The sequence below is a fragment of the Eupeodes corollae genome, chromosome 2 (assembly GCF_945859685.1).
Source record: "Eupeodes corollae chromosome 2, idEupCoro1.1, whole genome shotgun sequence".
Classification (NCBI taxonomy): Eukaryota; Metazoa; Arthropoda; class Insecta; order Diptera; family Syrphidae; genus Eupeodes; species Eupeodes corollae.
Genome location: NC_079148.1, coordinates 1,932,879 through 1,954,709, shown reverse-complemented (window position 1 = coordinate 1,954,709; position 21,831 = coordinate 1,932,879). Strand labels below are relative to the sequence as shown.

Here is a 21,831-nt window from a genome sequence, read left to right as displayed (position 1 = left end):
CCACCTTAATTTAAAAAAAAAAAAAAAATTAATTTTCGCGGGTACTGCCTCTTGCGAGGAATTGACAAATCCTTCAAGAGTAATTCTTGTCATGAAAAAGTGCTTTCTCAAACTAGCCGTTCGGATTCGGCATAAAATTGTAGGTCCCCTCCATTTTTGACAACATTACTCGCACACAGGAATGGTTGAGAGTTGTAAGTCACTAGGCCCTGGTTCACAACGGACTGTTGCGCCACCCCATTTGATTTGATTTGCTGGAGACTTTCCTAAAATTATATGTATATTAAGTTTTTTTTAGGTGGCGCTACAGCATAGGACGGACTTGGGTCATGTGGAGCATGCGTGTCCAGTCAACTCGATCCCTAGCCATATTTTCGAGTTGGTTGTGGTCCTTTTTCAAGTTGGAAATTCCAACGTGTTGCAACCTAAGCCGTGGTACTGCGCTCAGCTTCGGAATAGGATTCAAAGACCTTCGGGTCATTTTGAAAGACAAACTCTTCGAAATCGTTGGACTTGGACTCTTTAAAATAGGCCAGTATTGCTGTACATCCCGTTCAGTTATTCTGGTTCCTTTAGTTCTGTAAACGTTTCTGCCTTTTTTAATTGTTTTGTTTGCAATTCCTCTAAAATCTACGCTTTATTTGGATTTGTTTAAATTCCAAAACCCAACTATCTTTTAAATAAAATCCTCGATGTAATTTTTAATATTGTTTTGCAAGGCAAACAAATTCGGATACCTTTGACTATCTACACGAACGCGTCTAATAAGTAGACGCAGAATAACAAAACAAACAGCCAGCCAACTGTCAAGGTTCTCACGTGTTGATGTTAGCCTCTAGCTTTTGCTAGAAATATAAAGTTCCTAACTATCCCACTCCTTCCGCTAAAATAAAATATAATATTTCTCTTTAAAAAAAACTTGATTTCTATAAAACTCTTTAATAAATAAATCACAATGAGTGATACCCTCGAAGTTCTTTATACAAGCGACCTAAGTGAGCAACAGTGGTCTTGTTGCGCTTGGGACTACAAGACTGCAACTAGTTTAATGGTCTACAAAGGTGGCGGTGCTGTAAATGCAAGGTGCTTTTGCTTCGTCGGAAACAGCCACATTATAAGCGCGAATAGTGCTAAGCCATTATTTCATGTCTGGCCCATAAATAGCCAGGAACAAATATCATCGGTGCGATTTGTGGCTCCCGGCAAAGCAAATGCCTTAGCAATAAGTCCGGACGGCAATTATCTTGTAGCGGGAATCCAAGAGACGCTGTATATCTGGCAGATCAGCTCGGGAAGAATGTTGGCAAACCTCTCCAAACATTACCAAGCCATCACATGTATAAAATTCACTGACGATGGGTCACACTTTGTGTCTGCTGGTTTGGATGGAGGTGTCTTGGTCTGGAACCTACCACAGGTCATCTGTAATGGAGATCACAACCAGGAGCCTCTATACTCCTTCAACGATCACGGTCTTTCTGTTACCGATGTTCACATTGGAAGTGGTGGAATCCGCGCCTATCTATATTCTGTGTCCCTGGACAGAACTTGCAAGATTTACGATCTTAGTTCAGGAACTTTGCTGCTTAATATTGTATTTACGGAGAGTCTGAGTTGCGTGGCATCGAACAACCTCGAAACATCAGTTCATGTTGGAACAACAGAAGGTCAAATCTATGAATTCTATATAAACTCCCTGCCCAGGACGAAGGTAATAATTGAGCATTCTACTTTTTACAGCAAAGTTCTGACTTGTTTTGAATTTGTTTTAAGGAATATCATATGACAAAAGAGAACGTGAACAAATACTTGGGACACAAGGGTACTGTATCTTGTCTAGCACTCTCTGTTGATGGTGAGACACTTGTTTCAGGAGGAGAGGATGCTCAAGTGCATTTATGGCATATACCAAGCAAGCAGCTGATCAGAACCCTCGCTCACAGGGGGCCCATTTCGAATGTGGTCCTTTCTCTGAGAAAACTTAGTGCCTTCGGACCCGAGAATACATTCCTGAATATGTTCACCAACAATCTCAAGCGAATGATGGATTCTGCTGACGCCGACGAGTCCCATACAATAGACGTACTCGTGGAAGAGAACGACGACGATGATGAATTTGACATCACCCATCAAATAACAAATCGATCATTTGTAGCTGGTCCTGCTGCACTAGGATCAAACACAGAAGAAGTAGAGACACTGAGACAGGAAATTAAAAAACTAAAGAACATTAACAGGAAATTGTTTTCAATTTCAACCAAAAATATACTCAATAGTTAAACACAAAAATACTGTTTTGTTAAAGTACACATTTAAATAACAAGAAAAAACGCATTAATCTTGGTTTTATTTTCATTCGCTCTGGGAAGGCTGGACACCAGTTCCAGTGGTATTTGCCACAGCCAAGGACTGTCGGATTTCCCGATTAGAGTGCAAAAGTTCCTTTAGTTGGGCCATTATGTTGTCAGTTCGCTGTTCCATGAAATCTAGAGCTGTGCTCAGTTCATCAAGGCTGTCATTAACCGACTCGAACTCTGAAACGAAACAAGGAAATTATTGTAATGGGAAGTTTTTGAATAGGTATTCTTACCAGCTAAGTCGGATTCGACAACATTTTCAATCTCATTTTTGGATTCATAAGATTTGTTGGGACTTGGATTATTTTCGTTTTTTGGTGCCATTTCGCCTCCTTGGTCAGCTGACTTTGGACATTCCATCGTGAAAAATCATAATTGATCTGTCAAAATAATGTCCGTTTGGCAAGTTGTAAGATCTTTGTTTGGTTTTTGATGTTTTACAATTGGCTGTCAAATTTTAGGAGAAGATTTTGACAACTTGATAGCCCAGTTTTGTTAATTATGTTGTTTTATTTTTAATTAAATAAATCGGTAAGTTTCGTTTTTAGAACTCCGATTTATAATTTTAAAGGAAATGCATTTATGTTATAAAATGTATTGTAATTTCTCTTTCCAAAATTGATGTTTTATGCTTAAAGACAGAAGGACTGTTGGAATAAATTTATCATTATTATAATCAGACAATCCGTATCGTTTATTTATTGAATATAATTTCTGACCTACAAGTCAACAGCAGCTACGAAACTCATAGTCTATTCTATTAGTCCAATACCCCAATTGACTTTTATAACTGCGAGTTGGTTTGGTATCATAAATCAATTACGACTTTACATAAAAAGAATCGTTAAAAGGACCAATGTTGCCACCAAATTATGTTTACATTAAAATCATGGTTAAAAGTCTTCGCACCATGCCTAACAAATTTGCTTATTTCTCATGCAGCTACAAAACACCCTCCTCTGAATACATTCCTGATAACTTTACCCCTTTAGGACTTCAGCTAAAAGCTCAAAAGTGAAAAATTAAAATATGAGCTCCAAAAAACGCTTTTGAATACCACAATTTTTGTCAGCTATTGGATTTTTCATGGGTAAATTCAGATTTCCTTAAAAAAGTGAACTTCGTGTACGTATTAACGAGTGCGGTAGAGCTGTCAAATTCCCATCTAAACATTTTGGAAAAGTGTATAAATTTTGAGGCAAAGGGGGATAAATAGAGATATGCACATTTGATCATGAATCGAAAATAAATTAACTTATATATTAATGTGTTAAGCTTTTAACTATGCGGAAAAATGGCCAGAAAATAAATGCAAACTATTTTTGAGTTGTCAAGGACTACACCTGACTAAACAGAATTAAAATCAGATCTGAGTTTTCATAAACGAGCCTCTTATCAGTTTGACAGATATTTGTTTGGGTTCTGGAGGAAGGGCAAATCTGGTAGAAAAACATAGAATTTTAATTTTTTAATCAAATCAACAACAACTAGAATTTCTAAGTGCAATAGTTTAACAACATTGGGAAATCTATTTTTCAATGGATTCTCTGTTAGTCATCGACGGAAGTGTTCTTGAAGGTGGGGGACAAATATTGCGAAACGCCCTAAGCCTTAGTTGCATCCTAAGAAGACCCATTAAGGTGCATAAAATTCGAGCCGGCCGCCCGAAACCTGGATTAGCAGCCCAACATCTCTTTGGCCTTAATCTTTTGCAGCAAATAACAAACGGAAGAGTGACAGGCAATGCAATTGGATCAACGTCGATCGAGTTCCATCCAGGCGAGATACAATCTGGCAAGTATTATGCAGACACAAAAACTGCGGCCAGTATTTCTCTCTTGATGCAAGTCGCTCTACCCGTTCTCATGTTTGGAAAGAATGTATCAGAACTGGAACTTAAAGGTGGCACCAATGCAGCGATGGCTCCACCGGTGGACTTTATGACAGAAATATTTAGGCCAAATCTGGAAAAATTCGGAACCACTTTTGACTTGGACCTCTTGCGCAGGGGATACTTCCCCAAAGGTGGTGGACACTGCCGGGTAACAGTATATCCTGCTAAACAGCTTAATCCAATTGAAATAATTAATTTTGGGGAAATTGCTGAAGTATTTGGTTGGAGCTACGTTGCAGGCGTACTTCCCCTGAATATAGCACAAGAGATGGAAAAAGGAGCCGTAGACGTGCTTGAGAAATGTGGAACTAAGAAAATCAATATTGAGGTATATAAGGAAAGCCAGCAAATGAGTAGAGATCCAGGATCTGGAATAATTCTGGGTGCATCGACAAGTTCCGGTTGTGTATTGGGATCTTCGGCTTTGGGAGATCCGAAAACAAAACCTTATCAGAAAGCAGCTAGTGCTGCAAATGAATTGTTGTCTGCTATTTGTAACAGAGAATGCATAGATCAACATGTCCAGGATCAATTGATTATTTATATGGCCCTTGCAAATGGTACGAGTACAATACAAACCGGGAAACTGACCACCCACACTTTGACTGCCATACACGTAGCTGAGTTGATGACTGGTGTTAAGTTCGAAACAACAGAAGACCCGCGCAGTGGAGTTTCGGTAGTAAAATGCAAAGGCATTGGAATTATTAATAATTCAATGCCAAATTCGGACAAATAATACAGCAATTGGAATGCAAATTGGAAGACACACAAATCAGAATATAAATATGCTTGTAACTCTTTCAATATTTTATTTATATTTTAATACTTATTAAATATATGACTGATATTATTGTTAATGGAAGTAAAGGTTAATTTTATATAGGTACTATATATATACTATATATATACCGTTGTATATCTTCAATAATTAGGAATATAAATTATATAGAATCCAAACTCCGTTGACTTTAATATTACTTGAATTTCTGAGATATTTTCAATCTCGTCCTATGATGACAAACACGATTTCACAAGGACTATTGAAGAAGAATTTGTCTATTTCTGCCTCATACTTTGATAAATTTAAAAAACGGTAACAAAATACTTCTGTTATACTGTTTTAGAAATAACGTTATTTGTTGACAACTTATGAGAACAAAAATGAAAACTGCCCAAAGATAACCGTTGAATATCGATCACCACTACACCTGCTGTTCATCGACTTCGAGAAGGCCTTTGATGGCGTTAACAGGGAGTATATCTGGTTCGTTTTGTGAAATAGAAAAACTAATTGCTATTATTAAAGCAGCATATGATGGATCCAAGTGGCAGTAGGTTGTCAGATGATTTTGAAAAACGAAGCGCAGTCAGACAGGGCTGTATTCTGTCGCCAATATTGTTTTTGTTGGTGATAAGCGATGTACTGCGCTCAGCTCTGTCAGGTAGCAGAGGGATCCAATGGACTTTGACATCCTATTTAAAGTACTTGGATTACGCGGACGATGTTTTGCTTATTCTCATATAGGATCATGGATATCCATCAAATGACAACAAGTGTGGATAGAGAAGCAGAAGTTGTGGGGCTGAAAATAATTTTCGGCAAAACAAAAATGATCAGCCTTGGAACCCGACCATCCTCTCAAATAAATATTTTCTCGCAATAACTATCAAGTTAAGAACATATCCCAATCTTTGTGCCAATCCAGACCAATTTCCAACAACATCAACCAAGAAGCAGCCAAAATCAAAAGAATTCTAACGACAACAAAACCAAATGTAAACAAAACTAACATAAAATCCAATATGGTTTAATAAGACATTTCTGATCTAGTAAAATCTACGGATTTAGCCTGGAAAAACGTCTGAAGATATCCTACAACTCCAAATTGCTTAGCCTATCGGAAAGCAAGTTCCAAGGTCTAATACGAATCCATCAAAGCAAAAAGATTATCTTGGGAAAAATTCGTCAATAACATGGATCCATCTTTGGACTTAAAAACCCTGTAGAATAGAATAAAGTCCTTAAAATCCTCAAACTCTGTTCAACAATTTCCTAATATTTTCCTTAATGAATCTCCAGAAAATGATCCTGATTTAATCGCAAGTGCGTTCTCCAAAACATGAGGAAAGTATAGCGAAAATAACACTTTTTCAAGTAATGTTATTGCCAAGAAAGTTGCTTTTAACCTGTGTGACCTTCCTCATCAGCATAATGCCTGCCAAGAACTTATGGAAGACATCTCAAGAATCGAATTCGACACGACATTACAAATGCTCAAAGGTAACACCCCTGGAGAAGACAAAATAACTTACAAAATGTAAAATCAGCAGCAGATAGTCTTAAGAATCGAATTTGTACATTATACAATAACATCCATACTCAAGCCGATCCCAAAAAATAATCGTAACCATCACCAAATTGAAGGGTATCGCCTCATATTTCTTCTTTACAATGCATATACAGATGTCCTTATGTCATGGTAGCTACAGGTGATCCATCGCAGGTGAAAACAATCCTTAAATCTACAGACGATGAAATATATGCTTTGACTCAAAAAACGGTTGCTATTGCACCTCCCTCCAAAATAGAAGCCCTCCACCTCTGCAGAAAAAAGAAATGTTCGGTATATCAATCAGTGGCAATTTAAAATGGGATATTCACATCAAAAATACTACAAACCAATTAAGGAACCGGAACAATGCTTAAAGAATGATATGTTCTCAACGAAAAGGACCCCATTTGGAAATGGCTCTCAAAATGACAAAAGCGCTTGTCGAAGGCTCCCTTCAGCATGGAATAACACTCTACATGTGGACATCAAACAAAATTTAGAAAGCCTTTGAATCAGATAGGACCGAGAGTCAACCCGACTTGTTTTCCAACTTGGAAAGCTAAGTGTTTATGTGAAGATGTCTGTAATTTGGGAACGAATGCCTCATAATGAATGGTTCAAACATAAATATTGTGAAAGTCAAGTCATGATCCAAGAGGAATTAACTGAATATTATTAACAACTAAAAACTGGTCCAATCAATGCGGAACCGCAGTGCCTGCAATTAATATAATAATGCTTTTTGAAAACAGTAATGGGTTTTTAGCCAGTACAAAATATATAATGGCATTTTAAAAGCGTAATTCATAACGAAAAACGGCACAAACGGGATGGAGGGGACCTACAGTTTTTATGCCGAATCCAAACGGCTTTTTTCACAAAATTCTTGTCAAATGACAAGAAATACTTATAAAGGGTTTGTCAATTTCCAGCAAAGGATGTCATTCACAGTTAAAATAATATAAACAGGATTTTTTGGTTTATTTTTGAATAGTTCATCTGTGGGTTCAAATGGGTATAACTTCCAATCTAAGTATTTTTCGCTAAAGTAAAAGGTGATACAATTTTGTGTCGGAATACTTCTTTCAAGAATTGGTCAGTTGTAAAACTGACTAAAAGTAACCCCTACTTAAAAGTTAAGTCTACTTTAAAACAGCCTTCACTTAAAATTCTGAGTTGACTTTTGGGACCTCCTATTATAGGATACCCTGTATAAAAGGACATTGAAAAACAGTGTTTTGGTATTGCAATGAGCACACTTTTTTGTGATCAGGAGGTACATTTTTACGGGCGGTTATATAAAGTTTTCGGTTAACATGATTTTACTCAAAGTTGATTCTTCTTCGAGTAAGAACTGCAAGACTTTGATTTGTGTCATTACATTTGGGACTTCCCTCATATGTACCTACTTATTTGTTGGTTAACTTGCACAATCCAAAACTTACTGTGGGCTCTTGGTATAATTTGGCATATATCCAGAGACATAAGATTATGTTTTCCATTTTCATAAAGTCTTGGAGAAAACTAGTTTTCCTAAAGTTTGGTTCATCCAGATTTCGGCATGCATTATATTATTTTCCTTAAAAAATTGCAGTTGCATGAAAATTTTCCAAAAAAAGGAAACAGATCTTTTTTGTATAACCGTCCAAACCTAAGTATCATAACATTCGATGTTTTTTCTATGTTTATTGCTTTTGTCTTCGATCCTGTCAGATTACAGATTCTCAAGAAAATCCAAATAGAATTGAAAGTCTCAAAACAGGGATATTTCTAAAAATCAACATTTAATTATTATTTTGTTCTTCAAAATACAAAGAAAACAAAAAAAACATTGTAGGTCGAATTTTTCGATTGCATAAAATGTCCGCAGTGCATCTTTTACCAGTTTCGGTATTTTTGTTATTCCAAGTTTCATTTATTGGATGGTAAGAGTTTGTTTTTCTTTTTTGTATCATCTCATCGGAAATGCACATTGAAATATTCCAAATTGCAGCTATATAGCGGCGGTACTTCAAGGACATGTTGTGCCAACGGTACCCTACATCAGCGATGCTGCAACTTACTCGCCCGAGAGCTGTGTTTTTGGCCAACTCATGAACATTGGTGCAGTGTTATGTGAGTTTGTTTCCATCTTTTTTTCTTCTTACTTTGTACTTACTTGAGATGAGTGAATGATTCACTTATTTATGTTAATGATTATAATTGCTCTCAGTGGGAATCACCATTTACATACGTTATCGACAAGTGCTTGAGTTATATTGCCATCATCCTGAGATGGGACCTTCTCTACTCAAATATAACAGACTTTCAGCTTGGTTTGGAGTTTTATCTTGCTTTGGAATCAGCATAGTGGCGAACTTTCAAGAAACAAACGTTAGAATTGTTCATTTTATTGGTGCATTTATGTGCTTTGGTTCTGGTACAATGTACTTTTGGATGCAGGTGAGGACGAATTATTATTGGTATTTTGATTCTTTATTCATTTTGTATTTTTGTGGAATTTAAAAGGCGTTTATATCGTATACAATTCAACCGATGGCTGGAACTAAGCTAAGAGCGCACATTAGACTAGGAATGGCAGTTTGTTGCACAATTCTTTTTATTTTATTGGCAGTGACTGGAATTATGTCGCATATATTGTTTAAGGGAACAAATCCTCGAAAGTGGTAAGTTTAAATGTTTCTTAAGTTAATTTTCCATCCCTCAATCTAAGAATGCGAAATTATTTGACAATATTGTGTAATTCAACTTGCATTTGGGTATTGGGAAGTTGATAACGTGCATATTTTGTCAGATGCTATTTGTTTGTAAATAGAAGCAATACATGTGTGAGCTTATTTAGTTTTCCATATTTGCAACTCGTGTTAGATAATAGAGAAGAATATCCTAACTTGTAGACCGTAGCTCAGTTTTTTTTTTTACGATAAATTAACAAATTCTCTAAATCTCTTGACATGATCGGCACATCTCAAGTTAGCCTTTCGGATCCTACAAAACAGTTATAGACCCCCTTCGTTTCAGTTACAATTGAGTATCGTCATTTTAGACCTAACTTAACTAATATAAAATACTTTGTCCTTCTGAATTCTGGGTTTAACTTAATCAAATTAATTTTGACAGAAGTATAAAGGGTTACCTCAGTCTCCGCCACATAATATAACCATGGTTACCCGGAACATCGGACGTCATTTTAAGAATAAAAACCTATGTACTTATAACGGTTTCTATGAGTTGAGTAAAAATGATAAGTATTTCTATATTATTTTAATCTGGAAAAAGTGTTACTATTATTTTGTATAGCCAAATTGTAAGCTTACACAAATAAATACTTTTTTCGACAGTCTTTAAAATATTGCTAAGAATTTGTCGTATTAAAAGAGTATATAGAGATCTAAGGACCTGAGCATGTTTTTTGCGAATTAAACATCTATTAGAAACACCCTTTCAAAAGTAAAATGTTCATGAGAGTTGGTTTAAATGTTTGATTATTTCTTAGAACCTAAGAAAAGTCACACTGATATTTGTGGTAAAGAGATGTTTTTTTTTAGTAACATTCATTTACCTCAAAATCTTTTAGGGTGTGTTTTTAGTCTTAACTTTGATTCCTTCATCATTGACCAAAAGTTAAAAAAAAAAAAACATTTCCTTGGGTTCAAATTTAAGTTTATAGAAGTACCTCAAACCAATAATCATCCTTCTAACGAGAACATGACTTTTATCTTAGCACAGGTCATACTTGCACCAACTTTTATCTCGCCTCTTTTTAAAATGCGTCTGATGAATAAAAAGCCAATTGGGTGATTCCGAGCACACAGTGAATGAAGTTCGTTGCCTCGATTCTAAACATTTAAATCCATGACATAATTATTTGGACCTTCGAGTTCTATTTTTGCTATAATCCCTGATATAGTTTTTAATTAATAATTACAAACAAAATACATAACAAGGTAGATACAATTTTGTAGGTCCGTAAAGCTGTGTTGTTTTAAATATAATTGGTTTATATACAATTCTCCAAAATAAAATAGTAGTAAATATAAATGAGTTAAGCCTGTGGAGTTCAGTTTGCTGGGAGTGACGTCATCACAAACTGAATTTTCCCCTGCAAAACACAAACCAATGGGAATAAAAACACGGAACTGGTATTTTTGTTTGCAAATTATCTTATCTTTAATGGAATGGTATTTTTTTTTCAAAACGTCGGGTACAGAATTTTTCAACAGACATTTTATTTTGAGTTTCAAATTTAAAAATTCTTCAAATCTCGTCAAGGTAATACAATAAAAAAATGTTCGAACTTTTGATATTAATTTTTAGGGGAAGGGATTTTTGAACCAATCCCGGATAGGATAACTTAACTAGCATAAAATGAGCCCTAAATTACCCCATCATTAGATTTTTAAAATTTTGTTTGGTTTAGAAAGTCTTCAAAAATTTCAACTTTGCGACGTAATTAAGGGGGTAAGGGCTTGAGATACCAAAATGGGTTTCACTAACTTACAAGCCCAAAAATAGCCATAAGTTCGCTCATCATCAGTTTTTTGAAATTATGAATTTAAATGTGTGATGTTTCCAGATTGACGTCAAGCTGGGAACACCACAAGTTTGAGGGGGAAGGGATTTTTGAACCAAGTCGGGGTTGGAGTCATATTGACTGTGAAAGGGTACCAGAAAATTGTCAACGTGTTAAAATGTTTGTTAACGTGAGCGTCAATGTACCCATCAACGTGTTGACAGCATTTTTTGTTGACGATTACACGATGTGCAACCACTTTGATAGATTTTGACGTCTTCAGAGAGTCAAAAATTAAAAGAGCCTCAGGAAGCCTTCTGTGTCAAGAAATTTTGGACACCCTTTATAATAGATAGTGTAATCCAAGCGGTCAAATAAATAAATCAAATTAGGTAGCGCAAAAGTCCGTAAAGAACCAGGGCTTAGTGGCTTCCAACTCTCAACCATTCCTGTGTGCGAGTAATTACAGGGATGGAGGGGACCTATAGTTTATATGCCAAATCCGAACGGCTAATTTGAGGAAGCACTTTTTCATGACAAGAATTACTTTCGGAGTATTTGTCAATTCCTCGCAAGAGGCAGTACCCGTGAATAAAAACTTTAGGTGGCACAGGCAGGGATCGAACCCAAACCTCTTGCATGACAGTCCAACGCACTTTTTTTTAAATTAATTTTTATTCATTAATTCTTAAAACTATCTTAAAGCTAGACAAAAACTCATAAAACTAGCTTACTGGTCCCATACGGACACTCTAAGTTAAACAATAATACTTAATTCTAATGCCTTTCGGCCCTAAGATCTATGTTACTGTAATTCATTTTATTTAGTTTTTTTTTATTAGAAATTAAAAAAAAATATTTTAAATATATTTTTTAATTTTTGCTTAAAAAGTACTTAAAATAAGGTCCTTAAACAGTCCAAATCAATAATTATCATGCCACGGGTACCAAACGGTCAAAAAACTAAAGAAAAAATAGCCTTAAAAAGTTAGCTTAAATCAGAAGCAAGACAGAAGACAGACAGGATTTTTTATTTTACATTTTTTGATGCTGCCAATATGTTGTATCATCTGTCAAACAGAGCTTGTGATTTTTCAAATAAAAAGAGAAGTCAAAAAACACTTTGATTCCTTAAAGGGACAGAACCATTTCGAATGCTGAAGATTTGGATGATTTTACAAATTTTTGCAAGCAAAGTAGTCAATTATTATTTATTGGTTATATGAAAAGTGCATTCCAAAGCTTTTCACGTAAAAATACCGTTATAAGAGCGACTTTTGATGTAGCGTAAAATATGAAAAAGATTAACTTATTATTTCGAAAACTAAACTGTTTATTTAATGTAAACTTCCAAACGTTGATGTTTCCATCAGAATGGGTGAGTTAGAGTTAGTGAATTGCAACACTTATGTATACGAACGTGTAATTTTTTCAAGGGTTTATGAATACCCTTATTATGATTGAACACAGTGCAATCAATTAGTAAAGGAGATACCGATTCACATTTGTTTTGAATGTTCACACAATAAATATAATGGGGAATATTGAGTCTCGTGAAGCATTGCACATTCGTGTAGGAAAAAAAGTATAACTGTAATTAACAGTACGTTCTAAGTTGGGCTCACAGATAAATTGATGAGCAATCCTAGAAGTTCGGGTATTACGGTTAAATTGTTTGATGGAAGGTATGCAACTGGTTATTTCACTAGGGCTTTATTTATGAAAATAGCTGTAAAACAATGAAAAGCATGAGATCTTGTGGGAGTGCTCAACATTAGCAAATGTCTCAGTAAGAGCCAGCTCTGAATTCAATCCTTTTTAAAAGGCTAAAGTGTTAGAATTTTATTGGTCTTAACATTGCACTGTTTTCGGAGGGACCTTAAACAAATCTTCTGTAATTCGACCAAATGCAAAATTTAAAAATCTTGTTTCAAAAAATAAATCCAGGTAGATGATGGCGCATTTAATGAGTGGAAGCGGCGTTTAGGAAGATAGATGCTATTTAGAGATCATTAAAGATACGGTCTTGAAAATGTTTGAATAAAGCAAATATCATAATTTTATTTACCATTTATCAATGTAGTATTGTTGTTTATTTGGCTTTCAGCTCAGTTTACAAAGCTTTGGGTAAATTTGTGCGCTGGTAAAATATTCCCCGAAATTCATCAAATAAATTAATTTATAAACAATTTAGAATTTGATTAAATACTTTTCATTGTCTTTTTTCAACTTATCAAGAAAATTCTTGATGCTTTTTTGTTTATATTTGTACACCAGTTTATCGAACTTTGCAATAATGAACAGTTGACATTTTAAGTGATGCTAATTATTTGTGTTTACGAACATGCTACACGGATGATCCCAAATCATCTCTGCAGTGATGCGTTTGTGAATTTACACTTTTTTGAAAGACTCATAGTTATTGATGAGAGTGTGACAGTAAATGTATAAAGTTACAATGGTTTTGGATAAATCTGTCTAAGTTCTAGTTGGGATATTTTCGAATTAATTCACCTGTCATATTTTTAAAAAAATGCCCCGAAGGGAAATTTTATTCACATGTACAGTTTACAAATTTAAAACTTTAAACACATTTACAGTGGTGTTCATAAAAATAGCCGTGCTCTCCAAATAAAACAAAAAGGCCCTCAATATCAACGTTATAATATATTTCATTAAAGTTTTCATAACAAACTAAAATATTTTATTCTTAACAAAAGAAAAAAAGCTTTGTCACAGTGAAAACCTTTTTTTTAAATATATGGCTGTTCATAAAAATAGCAGTGTTTGACAAAGTACTAGAACTATTACGTAAGAAGTAAGAAAAACTGTAATAACTTATATGAAAGTATACAACAAATGTTAGCTTACAATTAGTACTTTGTTGCATAACCATTGTTTTTTATGTTGCTTCGCATCTACGTGGCATCGAGTCCACTAAAACCTGATACCTCTCGACTGATATTGCGTTCCACGAATCACGCATTGCTTCCCAATTTTTTTTCGAATTCTTGGGTTTTGCTTTATGAACTGCGTTCTTAACATCATCCCACACATTTTCGATGGGGTTAAGGTCGGGGGATTGAGCGGGCCACTCCATAATGGATAACTTCTTTTGCGCAAACCATGATTTTGCCTTTTTTGACGTATGCTTTGGGTCATAGTCTTGTTGATATACCCAAACCAACGGCATTTTCTCTTCAGCATAAGGTAATATAACCACCTCGAGAATTTTCATATACTCGGTTATAACCCCAATGGGATAAATAGGCTCGACCACGTAGTATGGAAAGCAAGCACATATCATAATTTTTCCTCCACCATGCTTCAATGTTTTTATAGTGTACCGTGGATCGTATGCTGCATTTTAGGGTCTTCTCATATATTCTCGACGACCGTTGGACAAAAAAAGGACGACTTTGCATTCATCGCTCCACAGAACATTCCTCCATTTCTCTTTTGCCCAATCTGTATGCGCTTTAATAAACTCCATTCTCTTTGCCACATGCCTTTTCGTCAAGAATGGTACCTTGCGTGGACATCAGGCTGGAAACTTCGCTTATAAAAGACGCCTTCGTATTGTGACAGCGCTAACAGACAGTTGAAGTGCATTTCTTATTTTCCTAGAGCCTATGGAAGGGTTCTGTTTTGCTAACTGAACAATTTTACTGTCAGTTCTTTCAGTAGTCATACTCGCGTTTTCAGTTTATTTTGCGTTACTGACCATTTTTGCTGAGCAGCCTAGGATGTCTCAAATATTTTGGAAGGTTTTTCCCTCCAAACGCAGTTTTCGACTATGTTTTTTTGAATTTCTTCGGTCTTGACCGTCCCATTGTTTAATTTTTAACCTTTTTAATTATAAAATCAAAAGCAATGCTATTTTTATGAACACTCTATATCCAGAGAGTTTGAAATAATGTGTGTTCACCGGGAAAAGTAGAGTATAACTTCAAGGTAAGTCTCTAATATGAAAACGAAATACCGTTAGATGCAAGTAACACGTTAATTTTTTTGTAAGAATTTCCGTTTTTTTAAATAATTGCTAATCTAATAAAATTTGACGAGCACTGCTATTTTTATGAACACGACTGTATATCAAAAAACTTTTAAATAAAATGTTTCAATCATACAAAAAAGTACTAACATTCATAACACCATGTTAACTGTTTTCTATTTAAAAAGTTTCTAACACCCTTTAAATAATTTGCACACACTAATTTTAACTTATTTCAGGTACCCATCGGATGGTGGTTGGCGCTTCCATGTAGTTAGTTCAGTATCCGAATGGATAATTGCCACAATATTTTGCTTCTTCATTCTGACATTTACAGACGAATTCCGAGATGTGGACTTAGATCACCCGCAGGTGATGCTCGCAGCCTATCGTATAACATTGTAAGAAAAAAACAAAACGTATTGGTATTGCTTGGTGGAATACAAATTGATTTTGTTTTTTACAAATGTTTCTTTTGAGCTGTGATAGGTTATTCTTCTTAGTTTAAGAGATACAATCTTATTTTTTCCTTTTTCGGTTTTTCTATTGTTTTTCTTTCTTCTTTTCTTTACTGACCTTTCTTTACAATTTAATGATGTAAAAAGTATTTAACAGAGTAAAATAAGAATTGTAGCTTTACAATGAGTAAAAATAATAAACAAAAATCTTATACATTTAATAGTTTATTTTTATAGTATATTAAGTGTTTTTATTCTGTCTTAAAATGGTTTGTTAGCGCTTTCTTTCGCGTGAGCGTTCGCGTCTTTTGTTGCTGCTTCCTCTGCTGTTGGAGCCTCGGCTGCCAGAATACCTGGAGTGGTGCTTAGAACGGTCTTTGTCTCGGCGATCACGATCTCGGTCTCTGTACTTGTCGCGGTCCTTTCTGTCAGCATAGTAGTCTGAACGCTCGCGGTCCCTCGATGACTTCCTAAAAATCAGAATGATTCAAAGAGATTTTTTAGAAAAAATACAAATACAAAATAATCTCAAGTAATGTTATTTACCTCTTGCGATGTTTTGAGTGTGGCGAAGATGATGGTGAACGTGAGTAATGACGTGATTTCTTTTTGCTGCTCTTTACCGGTGTCCTCGACCTGTGATGCCCCTTCTTCGATGATCGACTCTTGTAATCAGCAGATGGAGTGCGAGACCTAGATCTGGAATGGCTTTTCGATCGACTTCGGGAACGGCTTCTCGATCTAGAACGAGAACGTTTATCTGGTGACTTCGAGTCTGGGACTGGCAAGGGAATAGTTCGTTGTATAAAACCACCCCATGCGTTATGGGAAGTGTCCTTCCGATCGACTGTAGTCACCGCTGGTGGTGTGTTTTGATCCTGTTTCTTATTTCGCGATTCCATGTATCGTTTCTTTAGCTCCTCGACAGCACTCTCCAGTTTTTCTACATTTGGCTAAGGGTTAAATAAATGATGAGGAATTTTTTAACTAACCAAATTTCAAGGCATGCCTACCTTTGGTCGTTTGTAGAGTTCCATTATACGATAACATATATCGATAATATCGTCTTCGGGTATTTTAAAAATCCCATACCACGATGGGTTCGATGGTAGGGCGATTCCCAGTTTGCGAGCGCTAAGGTAGATGCATGCACAGGCAATTGTCTCCGGTTGATAGCGCATGAAGACGTCGGTCCTCAGAGAGTCATTCATGAAGTTCCAAGAAATCTGCATCATTTTTTCATGTTTTTCGTACTTCAAAACTTGCAAGTACATGACAATTAGTTTGTGAGGGTGTTTGACGTGGACGCAGAAGCCCAACTCCTTGAGCACCCTTCGTTCAGCTTTGATGACCTGGTTCTTTAGATTTGTGTAGAATTGATCGAGAATCATTGGCGTTATGTCTCTAAATTAAAACAGACATTTAAGTGGGGTTATTTAAACGATTTAAAACAACTTTCTAAATGGAACTTACTTTTGCACGCGAACCTGTTTGATATGATGGAAAACATTAATGACATCTCGAATGCGACGAGGAGCTTCTTCAATTTTCGAAGCCAAGCACACGCAGCTCATGGCCACGGTCTCCATATTGTGGCGCACAAAACTTTTCGAGTAGAAGAATCTCTGGAAAATGACTTGACCCGTGGCCATTGCCACTTGTGGCAAATTTAGGAGTATCCCTGCCGTTTGTATGAGCTCACATCCCAGAATTCGTAAATCCTTTTCGGTTTCTTTGTCCAAGCCATCGACTTGAGATGGGGTAGCGTCTAATTTGACTTCTGGTATCAAGCTGTTCTCGAGCGTGAGAACAATTTTATTGAAAAGTCGTGGAAAAGCCGGTTTTGTTGCTGCAGCCATTGCTTTATTTGCATCGCCAGCTTCTTGGGCAACCATTTAAAATGGGTTTGTATTTATTTTGTCTGCAAATTTTCTTTCAAAATTAAGAAATTCCGATTTCACTTTTTAGTAAATGCTTTGTAAAATTTCATGCTGAAAAATAAAATGACAACTGACGTTTAGCTGTTTGACGTTTTTTTTTTTGTGCTCAGGTACTGTTTGATTATATAGTAATTAATGACAAATAAATTGAGGAGTAAGGTTTAAGGGCTTGATTACATTCAAAACCATTTGAAGTTAAATATAAAAAATAATTTAGCAACTGAGTGTTGGAAATATACTTTTCTTAATACGATAGATACTTACGACCAAAGATAGAAATTGCAAATAGTTGCATTTATTACCCGTGTTTTTTGGGTTTCCATATATTGTACAATGAGAAATTGGCGAAAAAACGATACGCAGAAGTTGGGTTTTTATATTTTAAAGTTGATATAGCAGATTATTTGCTATAATAATTTATGACGGAATTGTACAAAATTAAGAGAGCAGAACTTGTTTTAAGTTAAAAAAAAAAACTGAGAAATCCAAAGAGGATGCGTTAAAAAACATCATGCTAATTGTAATTTTAATGGGGCGTATTCATAGAGAATTGCTAAAGTCGTGATTTCTTAATCTATAGTTTAACGTTTGTTGGTTAAATAAACACAGCTCTTTTTCGTAGTCAATTTTCTTGTCGCTTAATTCAAATGAATTGAACTGTGTTTTGTATATTTTCCTTCTTCTTGGTGGCATATTTTCAGCTCACCAAATAACTCAAACTCATCTAAGAATACCATATCTTCTTCAATTGCGGTATCAATCGATATTTTTATGTGATATAATTTACTTTTTCAGCATTTCAATACACAAAAAAAAATCAAATATGACATTTGGCTGTGATAATAACAACTTAAACATGGCAATTGTTATGTTTATAACTAAACCACAGATTAAGCCCTAAACTTAGGCTTACATTTATTTATAAATAACTTAAACTCTGGACTTGATTAATAACAACTTAGCAACAGTTAAGCAAACATCTATGAATATGCCCCAATTTGTTTTATGTTTTTCATTTTGTAAATTAAAGATAAATCAAATAAAAGCTGATTGAAAGGGGTTCTTTATATATGTCGATCTTGGCGTGCAACAGATGGACACTAAATTTTTGCAAAATAATATAATATTATAGCTTGTATATTTGCGTATAATCAAACAACTTATTGTGGTCGATTTTGATTTTGTTTCGAGATTGAAAAACGGTTAAATAAATTAATTTTAATATAGATCTATCAAAAGAAATTTGCCTAGTTCTTGCATCAAAATAAACTGATTTATTTTTGATTTAAAGTACGATACGAATTTTCTGCAAACTTACACTAAAACTTATACTTATACAATCAAAGACAAACTTTTGCTGGAAATTTGACAGCTTTGCCACGTACACGAAGTGACAGTTTTGCAATAACATATAAGAAAAAAAAAAAACAATTCCAATCGTGTTTCATGCACCACAAAAGAAAATCATTTTTGGACTGAAATCTGAATTTAACCTAATACCCCATAATTCCAAAACAAAATCAATTCATTGAAGCCCTTTCATTTTGTATACACTCAATTGTCATTTTTGATTTCAATTTCAATGGCTTGTTTCAATTCCAGATAGTTTTGTTAGTGGTTTACGTGTTAAAGAACAGCTGTTTCAAAATAGCTGGACTATCAAAAAATAAATCCAAATATTTTTAGTATATGTGGCTAGTTGATAGAACAGCTAATTTATGGTGTACATACAAAATTTAGTTTAAAATTGCATTTTTTTAGACAAAACAAATGAAAGATGTTAGGTGTATTATTAAAATTATCCATTGAAAATTGTATTCATTTAATAATTTTGGACCTTGAAATTAAATTGTTTGTCTGCTTTTTGTGAAAAGCTAAAAGTTGTTATTAATTTTAGATTCATCTATCCAACTGTAACCTAAAACGCTTTTTTAAATCTGGAAGATTCCATTTCATGATTCATGGATTCAACGATGAAAACCAATGGTAGATATAACTACCCTCTATGAAATTCGAGAACTAAATCTGTTAAAGTGCTTAAGAACTTTAAATGATAAGGAAGACATTTTTAAAAAAATGTGTTTTATTATTCTCATGGGATTTATTTTTTAAATACTATCATTGACATATTATGTTTGCCCGACAAAGCTACGAGTTAATAGTTCATTTCAGGCCCATTTCACTACTTTTTTCAAGAAATCTAGCAGTACAAAATCAATACTTACTTACTTAAGGTGGCGCTACAGTCCGGGGAGCACCTGGGTCTCACAAACATGCGTCTCCACCTGAGTTGCGGTCTTCCTCTACTTCGCCGTCCTTCGGGATTGGATTCGAAGACCTTTCGGGCTGGAGCGTTGATGTCCATTCACTCTACATGACCCAGCCATCTAAGCCGTTGGACTTTAATTCTGCTAACTAGGTCAGTGTTTCTGTAGAGCCCGTACAATTCGTCGTTTTATCTTCGCCTCCATTCTCCATCTATGCGTACGGGACCAAAAATCACCATCGAAGCATCCTAAGACGTTCTCATCTTTCTTTGACAGGGTCCAGGCCTCAGCGCCATAAATGAGAACCGGGATGTTGAGTGCCTTATAGATGGTGATATTAGATGCTCGAGAGATGACCTTTTTTGATGGCAGTACATACTTGGTCTTGCCCTCATTGACCACTAAACCCATCTTCTTCGCTTCCGACGCAATGATCAAAAACCCTCCACTGACATCACGCTCTGATCTTATAAACATACTATGGATATTGTTTTTGTTATTTGTTTAAAATCCTACTATACTTTGGATAGATTTTTCAACAAAACACGGGTAATGGCTTCGAGATAGTCTTAGCTCCATATAATGCAAGTTTGTTTATTGACGAAGCCATTTAATCAGAAATGATCTTCATCACTGAATACCGTAAAATTAATGAAGTACTCACTAAAAACCTAGCGAACAGATAAAATAAATGTCCACAAATTAAAAGCGTTGAACCGAAATGTCAACACAGTTTGACATTCTCAACTGTCAAACTTCTCATGCAAATAAAAATATCCAAATCAACATTGAATTTGGAAAACTAATCTTAGAAGAAATTATTAATTTTGAGTACCTATAGTATCTGAAATAATTATAGTATCACAGAAATAATGTTTTCTCATCACTAGTGCACATTGAATTAATTGTAACGAATACCTAGAAAAGCTTTCAAAAATAAAGAAAAAACTCTTTAATGTTAATGATTTCTCTTCTTCACATTTTGCAATAACTGTTAAACTTAGTATTTAAATAGAAACACTTCCTGGATGTGCACATGTGACATACCACAATGTCACTCGAAAAAAGTGCACAAGTACCTATTTACACTCAACTTTAAAAGTTGCATTGTTTCAAAATATTGTTTTTTTTTAAGTTCAAATTTACTATATGTTCCTATATACTTTAAAAAACCCTCTTTAAAACACATTCTCTTTCATCTCATTATCGCCTTCGCTCTTTCAAAAACAAAAGAACCCATCAACAATCTACTGCGCAGGTTTTCACTAAATGTCATGCATTCACGAGGTAAAACTCGTGTAGATAGATAGATACATTAACGTTAATCATAAAGATAAAGACATAATACGAGAAAGTGCATGGTTTAGCCACACGAAATTAACAGCGCTACATATCCTACATCTGTTTATTTCTCTCTTATTTTTGAGTAAATATACATAATTATGTAGACATGTTGTTGTTGTTGATGGAAATGAATTCAATATGTATGTTTTCTAATCTGTATCTCTGCTTCTGGCTTCTGAGTTCTGAGTTCTGAGTTCTGGCTTCTGCGGTGAACGCGACCGAGCGACGACACGACGAGCGACAACGTATGTAGACATCTCAATCTCAATTCTGAATTCTCTTCCTGCGGCCGACCGACAGGGACAGGGACAGCAGCCAAAGCGAAGACCATACACGAGTGAAATATCTTTTAATTTTCGAAATCCTCAGTGCCTCTAGTCTTATAGTCTCATAGTCTCAGCTGAGAAAAACAAGAAGTAAATAGCCAAACGTCCGTCGTCGTCGTCGTTGTTGTCGTCGTGTTTCGGTGTGTCGTCACTTAAACGCGCTCTAAAACTTTTAAGTCATTAAAAAAGTTTTATAGGTTTTTGAACTATAAAATATTATAGATAAAAAGGTATCTCCAATTTATATTACCACCACTTTTTAAATCAATAAATTATAATTTAGTTCGTGTTTTGAGTGAACAAAAAAAAAGTGATTTCGGAAAAAGAAAAGTTTAAAAGTTCCACCCCCTGTGCTGTGGGACTTAAATATTCATTTACAGATATACTCTACAAATTGGGGAT

The 21,831-nt window shown here is 35.0% G+C and overlaps 6 protein-coding genes across 6 annotated transcripts in view; 4 read left to right on the top strand and 2 right to left on the bottom strand.

The window, feature by feature from the left end:
* Window positions 1–818: 818 nt before the first annotated feature.
* On the top strand, window positions 819–2,332 carry LOC129947609 (WD repeat-containing protein 18). Its single transcript, XM_056058240.1, has 2 exons — window positions 819–1,711; window positions 1,774–2,332. Exons 1-2 carry the CDS (start codon window positions 956–958, stop codon window positions 2,278–2,280), a joined length of 1,263 nt encoding a protein of 420 aa, XP_055914215.1. The 5' UTR covers window positions 819–955; the 3' UTR covers window positions 2,281–2,332.
* LOC129947610 (UPF0184 protein CG14818) lies at window positions 2,227–2,748 on the bottom strand. Its single transcript, XM_056058241.1, has 2 exons — window positions 2,591–2,748; window positions 2,227–2,534 (listed from the first exon to the last, which is right to left on the bottom strand). The coding sequence occupies exons 1-2, from the start codon at window positions 2,715–2,717 to the stop codon at window positions 2,353–2,355; spliced, it is 309 nt and encodes a 102-aa protein (XP_055914216.1). The 5' UTR covers window positions 2,718–2,748; the 3' UTR covers window positions 2,227–2,352.
* A 1,024-nt stretch (window positions 2,749–3,772) lies between these two features.
* Window positions 3,773–5,160, top strand: LOC129945398 (RNA 3'-terminal phosphate cyclase). Its single transcript, XM_056055131.1, has one exon. It carries the CDS (start codon window positions 3,896–3,898, stop codon window positions 4,988–4,990), a length of 1,095 nt encoding a protein of 364 aa, XP_055911106.1. The 5' UTR covers window positions 3,773–3,895; the 3' UTR covers window positions 4,991–5,160.
* Window positions 5,161–8,290: 3,130 nt separating this feature from the next.
* On the top strand, window positions 8,291–15,771 carry LOC129944736 (DNA damage-regulated autophagy modulator protein 1). The gene is made up of 5 exons (XM_056054396.1): window positions 8,291–8,512; window positions 8,581–8,702; window positions 8,800–9,029; window positions 9,096–9,253; window positions 15,334–15,771. Exons 1-5 carry the CDS (start codon window positions 8,448–8,450, stop codon window positions 15,497–15,499), a joined length of 741 nt encoding a protein of 246 aa, XP_055910371.1. The 5' UTR covers window positions 8,291–8,447; the 3' UTR covers window positions 15,500–15,771.
* On the bottom strand, window positions 15,756–17,543 carry LOC129944734 (cyclin-L1). Its single transcript, XM_056054394.1, has 4 exons — window positions 17,026–17,543; window positions 16,566–16,956; window positions 16,099–16,505; window positions 15,756–16,022 (listed from the first exon to the last, which is right to left on the bottom strand). The coding sequence occupies exons 1-4, from the start codon at window positions 17,445–17,447 to the stop codon at window positions 15,827–15,829; spliced, it is 1,416 nt and encodes a 471-aa protein (XP_055910369.1). The 5' UTR covers window positions 17,448–17,543; the 3' UTR covers window positions 15,756–15,826.
* Window positions 17,544–21,372: 3,829 nt separating this feature from the next.
* LOC129944733 (disks large 1 tumor suppressor protein) overlaps window positions 21,373–21,831 on the top strand; it is a 99,786-nt gene continuing 99,327 nt past the window's right edge. The window contains exon 1 of the mRNA XM_056054388.1: window positions 21,373–21,659. The gene's annotated coding sequence lies outside the window, so the exon portion shown is untranslated. The remainder of the gene's footprint in view (window positions 21,660–21,831) is intronic.

Excerpts from the sequence above, each read along its gene's own strand:
- LOC129944734 (XM_056054394.1), bottom strand. The coding sequence starts at position 17,447 with ATGGTTGCCCAAGAAGCTGGCGATGCAAATAAAGCAATGGCTGCAGCA. Across the intron at positions 16,506-16,565 it reads AACTCTACAAACGACCAAAG|CCAAATGTAGAAAAACTGGA; the intron begins GTAGGCATGCCT and ends TTTAACCCTTAG. Across the intron at positions 16,023-16,098 it reads CACTCAAAACATCGCAAGAG|GAAGTCATCGAGGGACCGCG; the intron begins GTAAATAACATT and ends TCTGATTTTTAG.
- LOC129945398 (XM_056055131.1), top strand. The coding sequence starts at position 3,896 with ATGGATTCTCTGTTAGTCATCGACGGAAGTGTTCTTGAAGGTGGGGGA.
- LOC129947610 (XM_056058241.1), bottom strand. The coding sequence starts at position 2,717 with ATGGAATGTCCAAAGTCAGCTGACCAAGGAGGCGAAATGGCACCAAAA. Across the intron at positions 2,535-2,590 it reads TGTCGAATCCGACTTAGCTG|AGTTCGAGTCGGTTAATGAC; the intron begins GTAAGAATACCT and ends GTTTCGTTTCAG.
- LOC129947609 (XM_056058240.1), top strand. The coding sequence starts at position 956 with ATGAGTGATACCCTCGAAGTTCTTTATACAAGCGACCTAAGTGAGCAA. Across the intron at positions 1,712-1,773 it reads ACTCCCTGCCCAGGACGAAG|GAATATCATATGACAAAAGA; the intron begins GTAATAATTGAG and ends ATTTGTTTTAAG.
- LOC129944736 (XM_056054396.1), top strand. The coding sequence starts at position 8,448 with ATGTCCGCAGTGCATCTTTTACCAGTTTCGGTATTTTTGTTATTCCAA. Across the intron at positions 9,030-9,095 it reads CAATGTACTTTTGGATGCAG|GCGTTTATATCGTATACAAT; the intron begins GTGAGGACGAAT and ends GGAATTTAAAAG. Across the intron at positions 9,254-15,333 it reads GGAACAAATCCTCGAAAGTG|GTACCCATCGGATGGTGGTT; the intron begins GTAAGTTTAAAT and ends AACTTATTTCAG.